General features: G+C 61.8%; 2 protein-coding genes across 8 annotated transcripts; one reads left to right on the forward strand and one right to left on the reverse strand.

Moving 5' to 3' along the window:
• Positions 1-1,468: 1,468 nt before the first annotated feature.
• Positions 1,469-5,931, forward strand: UCK1 (uridine-cytidine kinase 1). Of its 3 annotated transcripts, none has more exons than XM_070430413.1 (7): positions 1,470-1,641; positions 1,832-1,991; positions 2,669-2,765; positions 2,947-3,089; positions 3,177-3,271; positions 4,344-4,392; positions 4,744-5,931. In XM_070430413.1, exons 1-7 carry the CDS (start codon positions 1,561-1,563, stop codon positions 4,923-4,925), a joined length of 807 nt encoding a protein of 268 aa, XP_070286514.1. In that variant the 5' UTR covers positions 1,470-1,560; the 3' UTR covers positions 4,926-5,931. The 3 variants fall into 3 exon arrangements, with proteins under 3 accessions (XP_070286516.1, XP_070286514.1, XP_070286515.1); XM_070430414.1 differs by having other exon boundaries at positions 1,473-1,668; XM_070430415.1 differs by lacking the exon at positions 3,177-3,271 and having other exon boundaries at positions 1,469-1,668; positions 4,744-4,943.
• POMT1 (protein O-mannosyltransferase 1) lies at positions 5,325-20,080 on the reverse strand. 5 transcript variants are annotated; one of them, XM_070430412.1, is made up of 20 exons: positions 20,007-20,080; positions 19,331-19,492; positions 17,701-17,807; positions 17,276-17,326; positions 16,689-16,835; positions 15,836-15,947; positions 15,445-15,510; positions 15,271-15,364; positions 14,926-15,081; positions 13,897-14,027; positions 13,455-13,550; positions 12,182-12,274; positions 11,567-11,663; positions 10,070-10,162; positions 9,713-9,833; positions 9,301-9,398; positions 8,811-8,924; positions 8,229-8,355; positions 7,317-7,494; positions 5,325-6,848 (listed from the first exon to the last, which is right to left on the reverse strand). In XM_070430412.1, exons 2-20 carry the CDS (start codon positions 19,450-19,452, stop codon positions 6,674-6,676), a joined length of 2,178 nt encoding a protein of 725 aa, XP_070286513.1. In that variant the 5' UTR covers positions 19,453-19,492; positions 20,007-20,080; the 3' UTR covers positions 5,325-6,673. The 5 variants fall into 5 exon arrangements, with proteins under 5 accessions (XP_070286513.1, XP_070286510.1, XP_070286509.1 ...); XM_070430409.1 differs by having other exon boundaries at positions 19,331-19,481; positions 20,007-20,076; XM_070430408.1 differs by having other exon boundaries at positions 14,926-15,364.
• Positions 20,081-20,914: the final 834 nt, after the last annotated feature.

Raw genomic sequence — 20,914 nt, forward strand, 5'->3', positions numbered from 1 at the left:
TGGAGCCTTCGCCAGGTGACCACAGGCAGCACCATAGTGACACGTAAGGACCTGGGCGCACCTCTGTGGCCCTAGGGTCCCTCACCTGTGCAGGCCTCCCAGGAATGCACATGCCCCACCACAGGAACCCTCAGGCAAAACCAAATGCAAACCCATTTGGCTCTTAAAATCTACATTTTTTTTTCATAATGTCTTCCCTCTAACCCATGTACTTTCTCTTCAAATGGTTGTGAAAACTTTTTACTTGAAAATAATTGCCAACTCGGGGGAAAGCTGGAAGAATGGTGCACACGCCCCGAGAATGTCTTTTCTAACAGAGCTCTTTGCCCCGGCAGAATCCAGCTCAGGACTGTGTGTGCACCCAGGGGCCATGCCCTCACTTCTACCTACGCCTTCTATGTGTATGAAAGGCTAATATGCAAACTGTCTCCTCGGGCATTCCACCGCGGGACTCGGGCGGTCCATCGCTGACCACCAGGGGGCGGCGGAGAACGAAGGAGGGCCTCGGCCCGCAGCAGGAGAGAAGGCCCTGGCCCGAAGCCAGAGGCCCTGATCAGCCTGATCACAGCCAGGCCTGGGGACCCTGCCGACCCCTGCACGGCCTCTGGTCTTCGAATGCTTTCCAAAAGGTGTTTCACCTCTGGCCGCTCAGGGGGCAGCTGTCCCGGGGTCTCTGCCATCTTGGTGAGGTCATGGTCAGCAGGAGCTGAATGTACAGGTGCCCGCGGGGCTGCGCAGGGCCCTGGGTGAGACAGCTCTGCATTTGTCCTTGGGGTCCCTTTGGAAGTCCCCAGGTGTGCACCATTCTTTATGTTAGTTTCTCCGCTTGGGGTTTCTGCACGTGTCCGACCCAGGGTTAGGGTTAAGGGTTAGAGTTAGGGGTTAGGGTTAGGGTTAAGGGTTAGAGTTAGGGGTTAGGGTTAGGGTTAAGGGTTAGAGTTAGGGGTTAGGGTTAGGGTTAAGGGTTAGGGATAAGGGTTAGGGTTAGGGTTAGGGTTAAGGGTTAGGGTTAGGGGTTAGGGTTAATCCTAACTCTAACCCTAACCATAAACACTAACCCTAACCCTAAACCTGACCCAAGGTCATTTCAGACCAGGAGAGCAAACACCAGAACACAGAGCCCTAACCCTAACCCTAACCTGGCCAGGCTCACTGTGAACGGGTGCCTGTGTATGTCCTCTCAGTTAGGGGGTGGCTTTCGTGCTGCCCTGGCTGGGCTGCCCCTCATCAGCTTCCCTCTGTCCAGGTCCACAGGCTCAGGAGGCCAAGCTCCTTGACCACTCTCCCCGACGGGCCACCCGGTGACATTTGCCCACCGCTCGCCAGAGCCAACGTGCGCACGCAGAGCCGCGGACGCCCGGGCACCGCCGGAGAGCTGGGCCGGCTCTGCTCCTCGGACTACAACTCCCGCCATGCCCCGCGCGCCCACCGCCTCCCGGCCGCTCCCGGAGGTGGAGCTCCGAGGGGGCGTCTCCGACCTTAGCGAGGGGGGTGGTCGGGCCGGCTGGTCTGGGGAGGAGGCCGGGGCGAGGAACCCCATGCGGACCGGCGGCGCCGCAGATGGCTTCGCCTGGAGGCGACGACTGCGGGGGCGCCACGCCCGAGGCGGACCGGCCTCGCCAGCGGCCCTTCCTGATCGGGGTGAGCGGCGGCACCGCCAGCGGCAAGGTGAGGACGAGCGGCCCGGCGGGGCCTGCGCGGCACCGCGACCGGGGCGCGTCTTCGTCGGGGAGGGGACCCGAGCAGGGCTGCGGGCGGGGGCGGGCGGGTCCGTGTCCAGCGCCGGCTCCGTGCGGGTCCCGAGTCAGCGCGTCCTGTGTCCGCGCCCCAGTCCACGGTGTGTGAGAAGATCATGGAGCTGCTGGGGCAGAACGAAGTGGACCACCGGCAGCGGAAGGTGGTCATCCTGAGCCAAGACAGGTTCTACAAGGTGCTGACGGCGGAGCAGAAGGCCAAGGCCTTGAAGGGACAGTACAACTTCGACCACCCAGGTAGGTCTGGCGCCCTGGGCTGGCGGAGGGCGGGACGGCGGCGGGGGCCGGGGCCCAGGAGCGCTGAGCGGTCCCATGCAATTGCCCAGGCGCCCGAGGTGGAGTGGGCGCTGGGCCCTGGTGGGAGCCAGGCAGCGGGAGCGCCTTTGGACCCCCACCCCTGCCCTGTGGTGTGGAGAAGTCCACTCACCTCCCCTCGGGGGCCTTTGCACACCCGTTGTCCACTGCGGCCTTGCCCTGCCGCTGTCTGCGCACAGTTCCTGAGAGGCCTGCAGGGGGAAGCAGAGCCCAGAGCCCAGAAACTTTGTTTCCTGGTTGTTCGGGGGCCCGGGGAACAGGTGGCAGTTGGAGAGGTGAGGAGGGTCATGGCCCGAGGAGGCCAGCCTGCCCTGCCCGCCACCACCCGCAGATCCGCGCCGCGGCCGACTCCCAGCTTCCTGCTTTCCAGGGACAGCAGCCTGGGCAGTGGCACTGCCTGGGGTCAGCAAGGACAGGGCCATCAGTGGGTGCAGGACTGCAGAGGGCTCTGCAGATGGAGGCTGTAGAGGCCACTGCCGGCCCAGGCGTCCCTCAGGTCCCGGGACCACCAGCAGGACCGCCAGCATCCGCCGTGGCTGAGGAAGCCCCGTCCCAGCACAGGACTCCTGGACCGTCTTGCCTTTTGTCCATCCCTGCAGATGCCTTTGACAATGACTTGATGCACAGGACTCTGAAAAACATCGTGGAGGGCAAAACTGTCGAGGTCCCAACCTATGACTTTGTGACCCACTCGAGGTGAGCAGTGGTTCCTGGGAGGCCTTAGGGCGTCCCCTCCGGGGCTCACAGACTGCCCGAGGCAGGCCTGACCCGTGGGTTTCTGCGGACACCCCTCTCCCACGTGATCTGTTTCCTCGGTGGAGTCAGTGCCCGGGAGACCCAGTCTCCAGCAGGGCCCGCTCCCTGCTCTCGCCCGCAGGTTACTGGAGACCACGGTGGTGTACCCGGCGGACGTGGTCCTGTTTGAGGGCATCCTGGTCTTCTACAGCCAGGAGATCCGGGACATGTTCCACCTGCGCCTCTTTGTGGACACGGACTCCGATGTCAGGCTGTCGAGAAGAGGTAAGGCGCTCGGCCTCCCTGCCCCGGGCCGAGGCTGGGCGGTCGTTTCTGGGTCTGACGGCGGCCTCCTGGCTCCTGTCGCTGCAGTTCTCCGAGACGTGAACCGCGGGAGGGACCTGGAGCAGATTCTGACCCAGTACACCACCTTCGTCAAGCCAGCCTTCGAGGAGTTCTGCCTGCCGGTACCGCCTGCTCTTTCTCCCTCCAGAGACACGATGCCTGGTTCTGGGAGCTGGTGGGGAGGCACGCGTCTAATTATAAATGGAGATTCAGCTAGTGCCCAGATGCCCAGGGCATGCCCAGCTCTCCAGGCCTCCTCTGCCCTGCTGCTCCCTCTGCCTAGAAAAGCCACTCCCCGTATCCTCACCGGCTCCCTCCTCCTTCAGGCCTTGCCCCGGTCACCCGGATTGCCTGTGCAGGATGACCGAGACCCCTCTGCTCCCGGCCTCGGGCCTGCTTTCTGTGTTCCCAGGGGGCTTCCCGTCATCTGACCGCACGGGCTATCTTGCTTACCCCCTTCGCTGGCCTCCACCTCCTGTCCGCTCAGCAGTGAGCCGGCCAGGGGAGCCGCGCCTGGCCCTCCGGCAGGTCCACTGCCTGCAGACACAGCTGCCCAGGCTGTCCCTCCTGCCTCGGTGGCGCATCTCTTGTAACATGTCTCCTTGGCCCACATTCCCACGCCAACACCGGACGGTGCATAGGTCCGTCCCCGGGGCCGCACCGTTTCCTCCTCCCCTCCCTGTGCTTTGCCTGGTTTGGGTGTGTCCCCGGCAGCCCTGCCCCTCCCTCGCACAGGGCTGGCGAGAGTGAGCGATGGCCAGCATGTTGTCAGCTGCACTGCGGCCGCTCTTGTGTGCAGTGCACCTTGCACACCTGCCACTCCTCCGGGTTCTTGCAGAAGGGCCCTGATTGCAGAGGAAGCACGAGGTGGAGGATGCCACGCTCCACTTGGCCCAGTGAATTCAGTTGTTAGCACAGAGAACTGTCCTCAAGACTCTTCTATTGGTAGCATCCAGCAGAGCACAGCATTTCAGAGATGCAGGAGATACAAGTTCTCCTGGCTGCCAGCTGCCTGGAGCACCGCCTCACACCTCGCTGATAACTGCCCCATCCCTGCCCCCTGCCCCCTCCTGCCTGTGACCCAGGAATCCGGGCACCTCAAGGCTTGCTCCTCTACTGGATGGCACCTTGGGGGGGCTGGGGGGTGGGGGCGGGTGGACAGATTCTTACAAGATCCTCCTCTTTGTGTTGCAGACAAAGAAGTATGCGGATGTGATCATCCCCCGTGGGGTGGACAATATGGGTAAGAACCAGGCCTGATGGGCTGCCCGACCCCCGTCTCCATCCAGAGCCCCGAGGCTGGCACTGCCCCATCCTCCCTGGTCACTGACAGTTAAATTATATGTTAGTTACACCTCAATAAAGCTGGGGGGAACATAGCTACTAGTACAGAGAGAACTTGAGGAGCCACTGTTAGCAGGAAGTCTTTTAACCAGGCTCCAGGTCAGCAGAAGGCCTCGCTGACCCAGCCAGCAAGTCTGGTGCCCAGGCCTGGACGTGTGTTTTCTGTCTGCTGAGACCCGGTGCCTGGCAGACGGGCGAGGGGGGTGGAGGGCGCGTGCGGCTGACGCGCTCTTGTCTGTCTCTGCCGCAGTCGCCATCAACCTGATCGTGCAGCACATCCAGGACATTCTGAACGGGGACATCTGCAAGTGGCACCGTGGAGGGGCCAACGGGCGCAGCTGCAAGAGGACGTTTCCTGAGCCCGGAGACCACTCCGCGGTGCTGGCCGTCGGCAAACGGTCGCACCTGGAGTCCAGCAGCAGGCCGCACTGAGGAGGGGTGTGCCTCCCGCAGGCCCGGAGGCGCCCGCCTGCCCCCAGACACCTGCTGCTTCCTCTCCGCCTCGGGGACGGTCCCGTGAGTCAGTGTCCTCAGTACCGGGGCCCTGGACACGGGGTCCCACCCAGCTCGATGGGGTGGGGGCTGTGTCTGCACCTGCTCCCTTGTGGTGAGAAGGGCGGGCGGCCAGGTCACTGAGAAATGCCACAGGGCGCGAGGCAGCCTGTGATGCTCGCTCGGGGACACTGGGCCCAGCTGTGGCGGGGGAGGGACGTCTGCACACCGTGCTGAGTGTTCTGACTGGTCTCACGGCGAGTTTCTCTGGTGTGATCAGTTCTCACATGTGCGAGTGAAAGTGAAAATACCTCCCCTTTTTATGTTGTACGTCCCATGTTTTCTGTTTTATTCTGTTTCCTAACACCGTGTAGTGAGCTAGTAACCCAGTGTTGTGACCCGCAGCGGGTGGTGATCCAGCCTGCGACACGCTGACCTAACTCGAGGAGCCAGGGATGCCTTTCTCCGGGCCTGGGCTCCAGGGCAGGATGGGGAAGGAGCCTTGGGGACAGGCGTGTTTTTAACCAGCACCAGACAGGAAGCAGGGACACCTGCTCATCCAGCCCCGAGCCTGCCCAGCCCCTGCTGGGGAGTGTCCACCAGGGGACCCTGAGCCCAGGGTGCTGTCCCACCTCTAGCCAAGGAATATGCTGGACCTGGAGGCATGAGCGAGTGCTGTGGCCCAAAGCCAGCCCCTCTCCCTCCCTCACCAAGTCCATGCCCCAAGCCCCCGTGGCCCGTGTCATCCTGGAGTGTCTTCCTTCCCATGTGGTGGCCACGTGTTAAAGGGGTCCTGCCCCATCACTGTGCTAACCTGCGCGGCACTCTGATAGTAGCTGGTCACACACCTGACATCGGCTGAGCCGTGGCCGGCTGCTGGTGACTGACAGTTTCGTCAAGCGTGTTGTGCCCTTTGGGGAAAGAATCAATAAATAACCAATATGAATGCCAGTGGTCCCTTTTTATTATTTCTTAAAATATATTTATTGATTTCAGAGAGGAAGGGAGAAGAGAATCATTGATCAGCTGCCTCCTGCACGCCTCCTACTGGGGATTGAGCTCGCAACCCAGGCATATGCCCTTGGCCGGAGTGGAACCTGGGACCCTTCAGTCCGCAGGCTGGCGCTCTCTCCACTGAGCCAAGCCGGCCAGGGCAGTGGTCCCTTTTTAATTACACCAAAAGGCGAGTTCAGGACAAAGAACAGATGACACACCTTGACTGTCTGCTCCTCGTTAGCCTCACGGGTGTACAGTCATCGAGAGGGTTGACACAGGGTTACTGTCTCTCTCAGACTGAGGCCCCGCCCGGCCGGCCCAGTGGCTAGTGACACTCGGCTGTTCCAGGCAAAGCCTAGAGGCCTCACGGGGCAGAGGCTCTAGCTCGGGGCCAGCGGGTGCTCGGGAGGGAGGACCAGGCGTGTCTGTTAGCAAGACCAGCCCGTCTGGTCTGACCCTCACGCCCGTCACTCCCATTCCCCGCCATCTCTCCGTCGCCGAGTCCCACACTAGCCACTCAACACGTGTCCTCGTGTAGGGCTCCGGGATCTGTGGGCACAGCGTGTTCTTTATTGTCCGCATAAGAATAAGGTGCTTAAGGTGAAGGGGACCAGAGGAGAGCCCCTGCCAGGCCTGGCCAGCTCCCCCGAGCGTGCCCCGGTCCCGACCCCGGATGTCTCCTGCCAGTCCTGCTAGTGTTTGCGGATCAGGATGTCCCAGCTCTCTTTCCAGCGAAGGGCCTGGAGGTCGCTGGGTGACAGCGACTTGTCACCATAGGTCAGTGGGCGCAGCATGTTAAACACGTGGCAGGCGGCCGAGTACCACGCCACCACCAGGGCGCCAAACAGGCTCCTGTGGAGCTGGGACCTGTGGGCGCCAGGGCAGAGCGCAGGTGTGAGTGGCTGGCTCTGCCCCACTGGCCGCGGCACTCAGCACCAGGCCTCTTCCTGCGAGCCCCCCTCCCCCATCATGCCCGTCACAGCCTGCCTGGCGCTGAGCATGACTTCCTCGCTGGCCCACTTCTCGGGTCTCCAGGCCTCTGCTCCACCTGAACGCGAACCCCACGCATCACGCCCCCCGCCCCCTCCCCGTTCGAGGCTTCCAGGCTCCCAGCCCCGCCCCAGGTTACACAGCTTCCCAGTCTACCTCCTCTGCCCCTGCAATCGGGCCAATATGGCCGTTCGAGAACCCTCCCCACCCTCAGGTTCCCGTTGCTTGCCTTCCTCCTGGTCTCTGGACCACAGACCTACTTCCCACTTCCCACCCCAACAGCTGTGCAGGCTCATCCTCGACCCCAGGGCCCCAGTCCGCCCCTCACACTGTGTTGGCCCAGACCTGCACAGGTGCTCGCCGATGTGCTGCAAGACCACGGGCAGTAGAAGGATCTGGAAGGTGAGTGCGGGCAGGTAGTGGTAGAGGAAGAGCGTCTTCTCCATCAGGAAGAACGGGAGGTAGTTTGCCGCCCAGCCGCCGGCACACAGGGCCCCGGCCAGCACCCAGCGCAGCCAGGAATCTGGGAAGGGTGGTGCAGGCCAGTACTGACCCTAAGTCACCGCAGGCTCCGCACTTCACTCTCCCCGCCCCCCCCCCCCCCCCCCCCCCATTGCTGGAGGAAGAACAGACTGGTCCTCAGAACCCCCTGCAGCGCCCACTGGGTCCTCACGGTCTCTCCTCTGAGAAATACCAGCCCTTGCGGAGGCCCAGCCTCTGTTGCTCGTCAAGGTCCCGTGTCTGGTCGGTACGACTCCTCGGGGAGCTGAGGGGCCGCCCGTCCAGTGGGGAGGACGGGCCAGTTCCCGGAGCCCCACAATAGGGGGTGCTAAGTGGGTTTCTGTTACTAGCAAACACCAGACCCTCCACTGGGTACTCATGGCGGCTCTGCCCTGGGCTCACCAGCCACCCCTGCCCAGTGCCTGCCCCTCCCTGCCCAGTGCCTGCACCTCCCTGCCCAGTGCCTGCCCCTCCCTGCCCAGTGCCTGCCCCTCCCTGCCCAGTGCCTGCACTCCCTGCCCAGTGCCTGCCCCTCCCTGCCCAGTGCCTGCCCCTCCCTGCCCAGTGCCTGCACTCCCTGGAGAAGCCCTGAAGGTCACATGGGAGCTGAACTGCAACATTTTGTCTCTGGGGAGACAAAAGTAATTTACGCCCCTGGATGCAGAAACAAAGATGCCACCTAAAGGCAGAGCTTCCTGGTGAGCTGAGCTCTGGTCAGAACTAGGAGGAGGAGAAAAGGGGGGAGCGTGCACGCACCCTCGGGGAGCTCACAGACACGCCTCCGGCGGCGGAGCAGGTACCAGCAGAAGAGCAGGGCGTACAGCGCAGTGGCGAGGCCGGCGGAAGCCCAGATCACCACGTTCCCCAGCAGGTGGATCTGAGCCTACGAGGACAGAGATGCCATCAGCGCAGCCTCCATGGGGCCTGCTCCTGACGGGGCCCTTTCTAGGACGTGCGGAGTTTCCTACAATCAGCAGGCTGCTCCCAGAGGGACTCACACAGAGCAATGCAGAGCTAAGGGTGTGCCCGGGGCCCTGCTCTGCGAGTGACCGCTCGGCGCGCTCTGGGCCGGGAGGACGTGAGCATCGTTAGGTTGTGTCGTCCCAGGAGCCATGGCTGAGCTGGCTCTGCCGCCTTCCCTGGGGGAAGCGACAACAGGTGCCTGAAGGAACCTCTGCCTGCTGAGGACAGAGGGAAGGCGCAGCGCGGCCACAAGAGCAGAGGCCGCTTCCTTCCACCGCACACGCGCCCTCGCTCCTCGGCTCTGAGGCCAGCCCAGGAGCCAGCAGACTCGGCGGGAAGCAGAGGGGATTAAGGCCACGGCGCAGCTCTGCTTACACTGGTCCTGGGGTGCAGCCAGTAGGCGATGTTGGTGTCCAGGGTGACCCAGTCCAGCGGCGTGGAGCTGTACTTGTGCTCCGAGTCGTCGCTCCTCACCGTCAGCATCCTCCACTGCAACACAGCCAGAGCCCGTCAGGCAGCCAGGCACCTGCGCGTGGGGCCCAACCTCAAGCTCATTTGGAAGGCGCAGCGGAGGCAGCGCAGCCTGATAGGCGGGCTCGGCAGGAGACCTGGATTCCCACCTGCTGGTGGCGGGCAGTGGCCGGCCCCAGGGGCTCCAGTCACCTCGTCTAAGGGCACATCTAGACCAGGGAGCCGTGCTTCTGGTCTCCATCGGATTGACTGGGGCCTGGCAACGTGGCATGCTGGGTGGCTGGGTGGCGGGAGGGACGGACACACTCCTTCCACTGCGTCAAGTCCCAGGTAAAGACTGACTTGGGGGGTGAGGACTCCACAGCCCCCACTCCCGCCTCCCGCTCCACGTCACCTGCAGCTCCGAGAATCTGGCCATGAAGCTCAGGTTCCTGCTGACGTCCACGTGAGTTGGTGAGTGCAGCTCCAGCTCCCTCTCCTTCTGCTCCTGGCCTGACGGACACACCAGGCCCGAAAGAACAGGAGCAGATTAAGGTCAGGAGCTGGGCACAGCTGTGGGCTCGGCGCCAGCGGCTTCCCTGCCTTCCAAACCCCACGGCGACTGGCGGCATCCCATTCTGTTTCCCCGAGAAACTGACAAATTAGGGTCTCTGGACCCGTGAGAGCTCGGCTCACACTGCCTGTCGACCGCAGGGTAACCCCCTGGCTGTTGGCAGCTTCAGCGGGCATGGGAGGGGCGTGTGGTGTGCGACAGAGCGTGGGAACTGTGCCGCCTCTCACGAGGGCCCCGGGGGTCAGCGACTCACTCCTGCCGTAGCGGTGCTCCTCCACGGTCCACACGGCGCTCTCGTGGTAGCCCCGGGACAGCTTCTCCCCAACCACCTCCAGCTGCCGGAAGCCCCAGTCGGGGAGGTGGGCGCCGCTCAGCTGGAAGGTGGGACAAGAGGGCGTGAGGGGCGAGCCAGGCCCTGGCTCATCCCAGCCAGGGCTCCATGAGGTCCTCATGTCCAGGCTCAGTTCTGAGGCCTTAGAAAGGCCCCCCACCTTCAGTGGAAACCCAGCACCCACTTGGCACAATGTCCAGGGAAGGGCAGGCTCGGCCGGGAGCCGCACACAGATCTGTGGGCCGAGATGCAGGCTCTGGGTCAGGCAGCAGCCCTTACCTTCAGGATGGCGGACGTGTTCAGGTGCACGAGGCGCACCTCCGACAGGATGGTCTTCCAGATCTCGGCATCCGACTCTCTGTTCACGATGTCCTATGAGAGTAGATCTGCCCGTTACATTTCCCTCTCAGGCTTCCTTCAATAGGAAGGTGAGGCCAGTCACACGCGCCGAAACTGATGGCTGATCCTGGGGGGTAGCAGGCTGAGCCTGGGGGCACAGTGCCTCCTGCAGCAGCAGCTCAGCCTTTAGGCAGAGACCAAAGACCGGTCTTGCCCTGCGCTTCTGGGATGCCTGCTCACCCACAGGGCTTAGAGCTCAGCCCAGATGCAAAGATGGAGCAATGGAAGTTAGAGACCGTCCCTGAAAGCTGTCCCAGGGGACTCCTGACATTGGGTAATAAACAACTAACATCTGAGGAGCACTTGGCATTGTTGTGGCCTCGCGAGGGCGCCATGAGGTGGCGTAGGGGCCGCACTGCAGTCAGCCTGCCTCCCCCTGCTCCGTGTGGGGCTGACGGGGCCACCAGCAGGGACTGAGGAGGAGAGGGATCAGCGAGGAGACCTCCGTGACAAGCCAGCAGCGGGAGGGCCTGGGACTCTTGGGACAGCTCCTGATGTCACAGAACAGGCACAAACAACTCCCATGGAGGCGGGAACGCCAGGGGAGAGGAGGGCGAAGCAGGTGCATGAGAACATCACAGCACATGGACGTCGGTCGCATGTGAAGGGGGAGGAGAGGTGCTGCTGGGCACAGACATGGAAAAGCAGCCCCCGCCTTGCTGAGGGCCACCAGCCACACTCAGCGCGCTGGACATGCAGCTCACACCACTGAACACACGGGGCTGAGTGGGGAGCTGCCGCTGCAGGAGCCTCGGGGAGGCGACCCCAGTGCCATTACTCAGCTCACGCCCTTGAACTCAGACAGCCAATGCCCAGGACACCAGGACGTTCCCCGCCACCTTTCCTAGGACACCGCCAGCATCCTGGAGAGCGAGACTCGTATAAAGGCCCATGTGGCCCTGGTCGCTCAGAGGAAGGCGGCCACTATCCCAGCTGCCGTGGGAAGGGGCAGCCCCAGGACTCCCCCGAGGGCCAGGCCTCTCCCAGGGGAGCCTGCGATGGGGCAGGTGTTCCTGTCAGGCCAGGCCGACCGAGGCTCCTGGGTGACGGAGGGTGCTGGAGCCCCGACCCCGGGTTCAGTGACCTGGTCTAGACGCTAAGTGACCAAGCCAGAGGCACCTCCTCCTGGCAGAGCCACAGAGCCCAGCAGCGAGCATTTACCAACCGTCTGTAAACTATCTGTCTGATACCAGCGCCCCCAAATCCATGATCTGTGGAAGTCTCTACTCCCTGTAAAAGCAGCCACAAACTGATGACCATATCCCTTCCCAGGTTACCCCTGAACCTGGATCATGCTAAACGGCAGTTTCCAACGTCCTGTTAGAAGGTGCGTGTGCTGATGGTGGTCACTCCCCGTCCGCAGTGCCCGCGACTCACCAGCCTCCAGAGGCTCTGGGCGGGCATGGAGATGTTGTAGTCGATGTAGCAGGACACCTCCTGCGCGTGGGGGTTCAGGGGGGCTGCCACGTCGTGCCTGCAACACCAAACAATGCTCACGGGAATTCCTCAGCTCACTGTTTCTTTAAGGGGAAAAGCCGCTTTTCAGAAACAGAGCCAGCTCAGCCCAAGGGGCAGCGGTCCTGTAGTCGCTATGACCAAGGATGCCAGATCACGTTGACGGAAAGTATGGCGAGCGCCCGGGGACGCTGGGTGGTGGTGTAGTGAGGGGCGGCCCAGCCCCCGAAACACAGGGGCTGCTCAGAGGCTGAGTTAGGTCAGGGCTGAGAGCCAACGTGTCCCCACCCTCCTGCCCCACTGAACCCCAGTCCCAGTCCTGCTGGGCTCACTGACACAGCGGGGACACCACCGATGGAGGAGCCCACTGCACCCTGAGCACGCGAGCCTGGCTGCTCTCCCCTCACCTGGCCCCTCACTAGAGCCATCTCCCTCCCTCTGCTCCCCTCAGCTGCCGTCCCTGGGTCCCCTTCCACAGGGAGTGCAGGGGAGCACAGCTGGGAACTGGGAGGAGGAGAGAGGGCGGCATGGACTCACGTGTTGAGGAGGCGGCTGGTCATGCCGTGCACCAGCTGCACCACGTCCCCGTGCCGCACGGGCCTCGGCGGGTTGCTCACCTCCAGCTGGTGCCTGGGAAGACAGGAGCCGCATGTCACCTGGTCGTGTCGAGGCCCTGGGTGCTCCCAGGGGGACAATTGGGAACGTGCAGCCGCCCAACCAGTTTGTCCCTTGTACGAGGTGAGTTCGTGTCAACAACCATGTCACTGAACTCGTTTCTGAAACCCATGGCCACTTTCCAAGCTTCCAAACGTCGTCCCGTCTGCCACCTTCACACTTGGCTGCTCTGTGCGACCTACCAACACTGCGGGGCCCACTCAGAGATCCCTCTCTCACAGACCTGCTCAGTGCCCGCCCGGGGAAAGGGATAGGGCCCCACTGGCCTCGACAAGCAGGGGCAGGTGAGTGGGGAGGGCGGGCAGGAGGAGCTGGAGCAGGTGAGTGGGGAGGGCGGGCAGGAGGAGTGGGAGCAGGTGAGTGGGGAGGGTGGGCAGGAGGAGCTAGAACAGGTGAGTGGGGAGGGTGGGCAGGAGAAGCTAGAACAGGTGAGTGGGGAGGGCGGGCAGGAGGAGTGGGAGCAGGTGAGTGGGGAGGGCGGGCAGGAGGAGTGGGAGCAGGTGAGTGGGGAGGGCGGGCAGGAGGAGCTGGAGCAGGTGAGTGGGGAGGGCGGGCAGGAGGAGCGGGAGCAGGTGAGTGGGGAGGGTGGGCAGGAGGAGCTAGAACAGGTGAGTGGGGAGGGTGGGCAGGAGAAGCTAGAACAGGTGAGTGGGGAGGGCGGGCAGGAGGAGTGGGAGCAGGTGAGTGGGGAGGGCGGGCAGGAGGAGCTGGAGCAGGTGAGTGGGGAGGGTGGGCAGGAGGAGCTGGAGCAGGTGAGTGGGGAGGGTGGGCAGGAGGAGCTGGAGCAGGTGAGTGGGGAGGGCGGGCAGGAGGAGCGGGAGCAGGTGAGTGGGGAGGGTGGGCAGGAGGAGCTGGAGCAGGTGAGTGGGGAGGGCGGGCAGGAGGAGCTGGAGCAGGTGAGTGGGGAGGGCGGGCAGGAGGAGTGGGAGCAGGTGAGTGGGGAGGGTGGGCAGGAGGAGCTAGAACAGGTGAGTGGGGAGGGCGGGCAGGAGAAGCTAGAACAGGTGAGTGGGGAGGGTGGACAGGAGCTGGAGCAGGTGAGTGGGTGAGGGCGGGCAGGAGGAGCAGGAGCAGATGGTGTAGGCCCTACTGGCCACCGTACTGTCAGGCCTGAAGGCCCAGGACCTGTACGCACCTCCCGGGGTCCTTGACAATCCACCAGTTGTTGACATCTTTGAAGGGGTAACAGGTCACCTGCTGCTGGTGGGAGCTGCCCCGGCCGTTCTCGTAGCTGCATGGGAGGGTCAACAAAGATTGGGTCTGCAGGGGGCTCCCTAAACTACCCAGCATGGTGTTTAGGGGAAAATAGGATAAAACAGTTTAAGAGGGGCCAGAACATGGGACCTTTCGTGGGCAGAACACGACCAGTGTGGGGTCATGAGGCCGCCTCGCGGGTGTGCCAGGCCCTCCGCCCAGCGAGCCCTCTCACTGGTTTACACGCAGAAATACCAAGACTCTGACAATCAGGCCCAAGAGCTCAATTCCCTGTCTCCCCGACCCTCTTCACATAATGTGAAAGTTGGTAACAGAAAAAGTACAACATCCTATCACTTCCAATAAAACAGCACTTTCCTTACCTCAGCGGGTAGGTGCTCGGGTGGGAGTGGAGCCAGCAGGGCACAGGCTTGCCCGAGGCGCTCTTCAGGGTGACCTGTGAGCCGTAGGCCACCTCCAGGGGCTGGCCTTGTGTGATCCGAGCCAGCCCCCCCTACAAAGGCCAAAAGGGGCAAGCGAGAGTCAGGGTTCCCCTGCACAACCGTCCCCCACCTGGGAGCATATTCAGGGTGCTGGCAATTATAATTACACTAGAGGCCCGGTGCATGAAATTTGTGCACGGGAGGAGGGGTCCCTCAGCCTGGCCTGCACCCTCTCCAATCCAGAACCCCTCAGGGGATGTCCGACTACCAGCAGTCGGACATCCCTCTTGCAACCCAGGACCGCTGGCTCAACCGCTCACCTGCCTGCCTGATCACCCCTAACCACTCTGCCTGCCTGCCTGATCGCCCCTAACTGCCCTCCCTGCCGGCCTGTCACCACTAACTGCACTCCCCTGCTGGCCTGATCGCCTCTAACTGCCTCTGCCTCGGCCCCCGCGACTGTGGCTTTGTCCAGAAGATGTCTGGAAGATGTCTGGTCTAATTAGCACATTACCCTTTTATTAGTATAGATAAGACACAGCTCTGTCGTGTTACACTGATCAGAACCACTGATGGCATGCCGCCTCGGAAGCAAGGCTTGTGTCCATTTACGAGGTGAGAAAGCCGCTTGCCAGCATTTCTGAACAGGTCGGTGTGACTTCAGGCCACAATTCCAACCACCTCAACTGGTGCATTTGGCTGTTTCTGCAAAGTACGTGTGAATGAGGCCGAGTTGTCTGTCCTCTGAGGCTTATGCAGCCCCCGGAGCCTGTGGGACTTCGCAGGGGTCTCGGGGCCGCTCTGCGTCACACCGACGGAGCTAGCCCCCACTCACGTCTGCACCCTCGGGACACGCAGACCAGTTTACAGTCCCGAGGCGCAGGCCTCCTTTCTCGCTCTGGCTCTCCCTCTGATGCTCATCCGACAGTGTTTACGTAAGAAACCGAGTCTCCCACGGTCTCGTCTCACCTCCAGGCTGGCCTGGAACGCGCTGGACATGATCTGGTCGTGGGGCCCGGAGCGGCAGAGCAGCGTCAAGTGGACGTAGAAGAACAGCAGGTACGTGACGGCCGGGACGACCACCAGAGCCACTGCGCGGGCCAGCACGTGGCACAGCACACAGACCTTGGCACACGGGGGACACAAGCCCCTCGCACGCAGGCTCCCACTCCTGCACCCTCCTGACGCCTGTCCACCAAACACCCCGTCCCCCCGCCCCCGCGCACCCCCGCGGCAGGCCCCCACTCCTGCTCCCTCCTGACTCCTGTCCACCAAACACCCCGCCCACCCCGCACCCCCACGGCAGGCCCCTACGTTGGACAGAGCCCGGTCTCCGATCAGGTGCCAGGTGTGGACGGCGGCGACTCCGAGCACCAGCAAGTAAGTGAAAATGCCCATGTACTTGATGCTGAAGAGACCGATGGCGGGGAGTTAAAATGAGACAGACGAGGAGGGCGCAGGCGCTGCCTCAGACCCGGCCGGACTCACCCAACGGCACAGGAGCAGGCCACTCCGGTCAGCGTCAGCCACAGCCACCAGCTCAGGGAGAAGGGCCTGTGGGCAGGGCGGAGGCAGAGCTGAGAATGGGTCTCTGAGATCCCTAGGGTGGCTGCCTGGACTGAGCTTCAGAGACGCGGAAAATGGACCCCCTTCTCCCCATCATCTGTCCGCGAGTTCTCTTTTTGGCCAGAACATTTCTCCAGTTTAAGTTACAGAAAAACGAGGATGCATTTATGAAGCCATGAGCTGAGGGCGGGTCTGAGTGGCTGCAAGACAGCCAGCGGGCGCTCCCAGACGAAGAGGCTCAGCCCTTTCTGGGTGACAGGCCGCCCAGACTCTTCCTCCTCGTTAATTAGAAGGACCGGTCCCCGGGCCGTACCTGTGCTTTTGGGAGTTGGAGAACTTCAGGTAGGACAGCACGGCCAGTAGATTAAAAAATATTAACAGCGATTCCAAAAGCATCAGCCTGGCCTGAGTGATCAGTGCATTCTCTGTTGGGAGGAGCAGTGTGTGTTGGAAGGAAGCAAAGGCGTGAAGATCAAACCCCCACAAAGCAAACGCTCCCAGGCGCTGAGCGGACGGCGGGACGTCCCGTTCAGCATGGGGGTGTCTCCACGACCACGAGGGCAAGTTCTTAGGGGGAGTCACACCCCCTGAATCCGTGTGACCGTGGGCAAGTCACGGAGCTTCTCTGAGTCTGTCGTTTTCTCATTTGCAGAAGCAATACCGGCTCTGTGGGCGCAGTGCGTGCTATGGCCTGATGTTGGCAAAGGGCCTCCATTTTCTCTACAGATGGTCTGACTTTGCATGCGAGTTCACTTCCTTTGTTGGGAGACCTGGGCTGAAAGGCCCTGTCTGAGGAATACCCACTAACTCCCCTGCCATGGCCTGGGAGGTGGTAGAACCTGGCAGGCCATCCGGGAGTGGCAGACGTGGGTGCAGGTGGAGGTGTTCTCCGTTACCCAGGCACCTGTCTGGACAGCCCCAATTCATATGGCCCCAGCCCCACAACGTGAAGTCTGGCCACCCACCTCCAGCCTGTGAGCGGGGTGACCCCCAGAGTCAGATGTGGACCAACTGCCTCAGCTTCCTTCCATCCTAGGAGCAGAAGCTGCTGAGGGGGGCACGTCTACTAAACTCCGAGCTCTCCTGGGCCACACACTGAAGCGTAGCCAAGGCCCGCCCGTGGCTCCTCCTGCACCAACCAAAGCCGGCCGAGGCCCAGGCCTTACCGATGAGCATCAGCAGGGCGGCGCCCATGGCGGCGCAGTGGGAAAATCGGAGCTCCCACAGGATCTGGTAGGCCATCGGCACCGACAGGGCCCCTGCGAGGGCTGGCAGCAGACGCAGGGACCACACGGGCACGTTGCTGCTGTATTCTGGAACGCAACCACAGCCGAGCTGAGCGCACCGTGTTTGCAAACAGTTTCACACTCACAGACTCCAGTACGAGCGTTCACGACACTGGGGGCCTCGTCGGGAACTGGTGTGTGAGCACGCCTTTGAGATGCGCTTGCTACAGTCAACGGCACACAGGAATGAGACTCAGGATCTGAAATTAGTTCGTGCTTTACCCCCCCTATCTCCTAAGTCGCTGTGGCAACACACACGATTTGTACATCCAAGAGAGACACAGAGGAATCATTGTCACTAAACACTAAGATGTTTACCAGGCTCTTTGAAAGTCTGTCACGTGTACCCAAACAATCGATCACACCCTGGACTCACATTAATAAACCAGTTGTTCATTCCTATGAAGGCCACCAGCTCCCCATTCTAATACATGCAAATTAGCAAAGGCAGTGAAAATGAGATGTACCTGCTCCAATTCTGTTCCACACAAAGTTGCCGTCGAATCCTCCCAAATAACCTAAAACAGGATTGATCAGCGACGATCCGTTCAGCAATGTTTCAGGAGTGCCGAACAGTGGCGGCCAACAGCAAGCAACAGTCAATAAATAATAAGACATGACCACTGCCCTCAAGAAAGTTCATGTATAAGTTTAAAAATAATATATATTTTTATTGATTTCAGAAAGGAAGGGAGGAGCGAGAGATAGAAACGTCAATGACGAGAGACTCATTGATCGGCTGCCTCCTGCACACCCCCTACCGGGGATTAAGCCCGCAACCCGGGCATGTGCCCTGACTGCGAATCGAACTGTGACCTCCTGGCTCACAGGTCCATGCTCCACCCCTGAGCCACGCCGGCCAGGCCCTCCTATAACTCCTGAAGGTTCCTACCTCCCAAGGCCAGCAGCATGTGGCCAAAGGGCGGTCCGCTGCCATCCAAAAAGAAGACCCGCTTCATGTAAAAAGAGATGTACTGCCCGTAATAGACTTCATCGAAACTGGAAAACAAACCCACAGGCACTTCACTATGAATCTGAGCTGCAGAAAGGCACCAGCATAAATGTACACCTGCGTTTCCAAACGGCTTCAGGGCACAATCGGCAGGGGTCCGACCTCCGCCCCAACCACGTCGGGTCCCCAGGTGTGAAGACACGTGTACACAGCCTTCCCCGAAACACAGGCTCTGTGTGTCTCCCTCGCTCTGGACTTAGGGGTGTGCCGTTAGCCGGCCCCTGAAAGGCCTCCCAGACCCGAGGCCAAGCCCCGTGTCCACCAGCTCCATGCAGGAACCCACTGTGACAAAACGCTTTCAGGTGAAGACACGAAGGAATCGCCGTCCATTTTTTTAGGTGTGATGATGCTACTGTGGTCTTGTGTTTTATTAAGAATCTGGGTCTTGCCCTAACCGGTTTGGCTCAGTGGATAGAGCGTCGGCCTGCGGGCTGAAGGGTCCCAGGTTCGATTCCGGTCAAGGGCATGTACCTTGGTTGCGGGCACATCCCCACTAGGGGGTGTGCAAGAGGCAGCTGATCGATGTTTCTCTCTCATCGATGTTCCTAACTCTCTATCCCTCTCCCTTCCTCTCTGTAAAAAATCAATAAAATATGTTTAAAAAAAAAAAAGAATCTAGGTCTTTAAGAGACACTAGTACACTGAATTACTTACGAACAAAATATGTCTATGATTTGCTTCCAAAAATCCACTGTAGGGAGGGGGTGGCTATCCTATATAATAAAAGGCTAATATGCAAATTGTCCCCTCCACCCTGAGTTCGACCAGGGGTCGGGGGCAGCTGGCCAATCTCCCGCGTCCCCTCCCCACAGCCAGCCCAGCCCGATTGGCCGATTGGGGCCGGCCAGCTGGCCCCAACCTGTGAGTTGCTAACTGTAGAAGCTGGGTGGTGAATACAGGGGTGAGGGGTCATCATACTATTTTCCCCGTATTTGTATATGTTTGATGCTTTCCATAATAAAAAGTTGAACAAAGAGCAACACATGTGTTAGATAATAAATAGCCCTTCACTAATAAAAGGGAAGTTTCCCATTATTTTTTTTAAAATATATTTTATTGATTTTTTTACAGAGTGGAAGAAAGAGGGATAGAGAATTAGAAACATCAAAGAGAGAGAAACCTCAATCAGCTGCCTCCTGCACACCCCCTACTGGGGATGTGCCCACAACCAAGGTATATGCCCTTGACCGGAATCGAACCCGGGACCCTTCAGTCCGCAGGCCGATGCTCTATCCACTGAGCCAAACCAGTTAGGGCTCGTTTCCCATTATAACAGAGAACACCTCTAAGGTCAATGAGGGCTCACTCCCATATTCCTCAGCCTCTGCCCCCAACCTCCAGGTCTCAAATGGTCCCCTGAGGCTGCTGTGCCTGCCCCGGCCCAAGGGCAGGACTGGGCAGTGGGCTCTGCAGGGGTTTCCTGGGACAAACCAGTCTCTCCTCTAACTGCCCCGAACCCCAGCATTTCCCTCTCCCGCTCATGCTATTTAACCCGCACGGTTTGGCTTACACCACAGCCCGGGGGTAGGTGAGGCGCCACAGCCGGCTCAGCAGCCCCGCCGCCGTCAGAGCCACGACGGTCAAGTTGACATCCGCGGTCACCACGACGGGGCGCTGCAGAAACCCCAACATCTTACAGAAGAGCAAGCCGCGAGGAGTCCCTGGAAAAGACCTGGAGAGTAAACGGGTGGCAACCGGGAAGGCCCCGAGGCGGTGAAGAGGACCTCGGATGCGCCCGTCACCCCCGGTGGGCATGCAGGACCCTCAGACTGAGCACCATCCATGCAACCCCTGCCAGCACCGTGGAGGGAGGGAGGACGCTGTGAATGAAGGAGGCGGCCTTCCCGTCCTCCCCACGGGGCAGCGCGGCCGGGGACCTCCACCTTCCGAGCCTCGGAGCCGCCTCTGCCCCGCGCGCCCCCTTCCCGTCCCCCCTCGGGCAGCACTGGCCCTGGCGCCCCCTTTCTCACCGGGGGCTTCACCCTCCCTGGACCTCCACTTCTCGAAGGTACGTCTGCCCTGGGCGCCCCGCTCCTCTCCCCAGGCGTCCCCTCCCCCCCCGCAGGCTGCTCTAGTCCCGGGCCATCTTCACCGAAGTGTCACCTCCCCCCGTGTCCCCTTCTTTCCCGGGCGCACCCGCCCCCTGTCCGGGCCCCAGCTCGCCCGCGGGCCGCGCACGTACTCACCCTCCTTCCGTCCGCGGAGAGCAGTTCCCCCGGCCCGGCCGCGCCTGGGACCCGCCAGGGGGTGCGGACCTTGAGGGGCTCCTGGGGCGCACGCGCGGGGCGGGGCAGGGCGGGGCGGGGCCGCTCGGCACTCAGCTCCGCCCACCGCCCTGCTCGACGCTCGATTCGCGGCGCCTGCGGGGCCGTCAGGCAGCACCGCGCGTGCGCACTGGGCGAGGGCGGTGCGCGTGCGCACTGGGCGGGCGCCGCAGGCTCTCGGGCTGCGCGGGGCGGCCGCCTCCGGGTGAGCAGGAAGGGCCTGGCATTCGGGTGCGCCAGCGCCCCGCAGCACACGCTCGGGCTTCACGACACAGAGGGCCTCACCCGCCCTTCGCTTGGTGGCGCGGACCCGCGTGTCCTCACTGGACCGCGGGGGCCGGGACGATGACCCTCGAGGACTCGCCAGGTCCCTCGTCCATCTGCACCTTAACCCGGACCGACAGACGGCTGCAGCCGTAACAGCTGCGTTTTCGCTGTTGCTGAGGCTGTTCCGCACGCTGGTCACCCCACCCCGGCGTGAGGCGACTCACCGGACTCGCTGCGGGAGGGCAGGGCGTAGGGCGGTGTCGGAGGGGGGGGGGGGGAGGACCCTGAATGTGCCCGGGGCAGGGTGTCCTCGGGGACACGTTGAACCTACTTGGGAACGATTTGTAAGTTGCCTCCATCCTTTGAACCCGCACTGCCCCCTAAGGTAGGTCCTGGTCGAGTCCGGTTCTAGTTAAGGAAACAGTGACAAACCAGGTTTTCTAGGTCACACCGGGGAGATGGCAGAACCGAGCACGGCCGCCTGCCCCCAGGTGCGAGCTCTTGGCCCTTCCTCCCTCCTCCACTGAAGTGCAGCACAGCCCTCTCCTGCTTCCAGCAAAGGG

Source organism: Myotis yumanensis, unplaced genomic scaffold (assembly GCF_028538775.1).
Source record: "Myotis yumanensis isolate MYYU_CA2020_CCGP unplaced genomic scaffold, mMyoYum1.0.hap1 SCAF_12, whole genome shotgun sequence".
In the NCBI taxonomy this organism is placed as follows: domain Eukaryota; kingdom Metazoa; phylum Chordata; class Mammalia; order Chiroptera; family Vespertilionidae; genus Myotis; species Myotis yumanensis.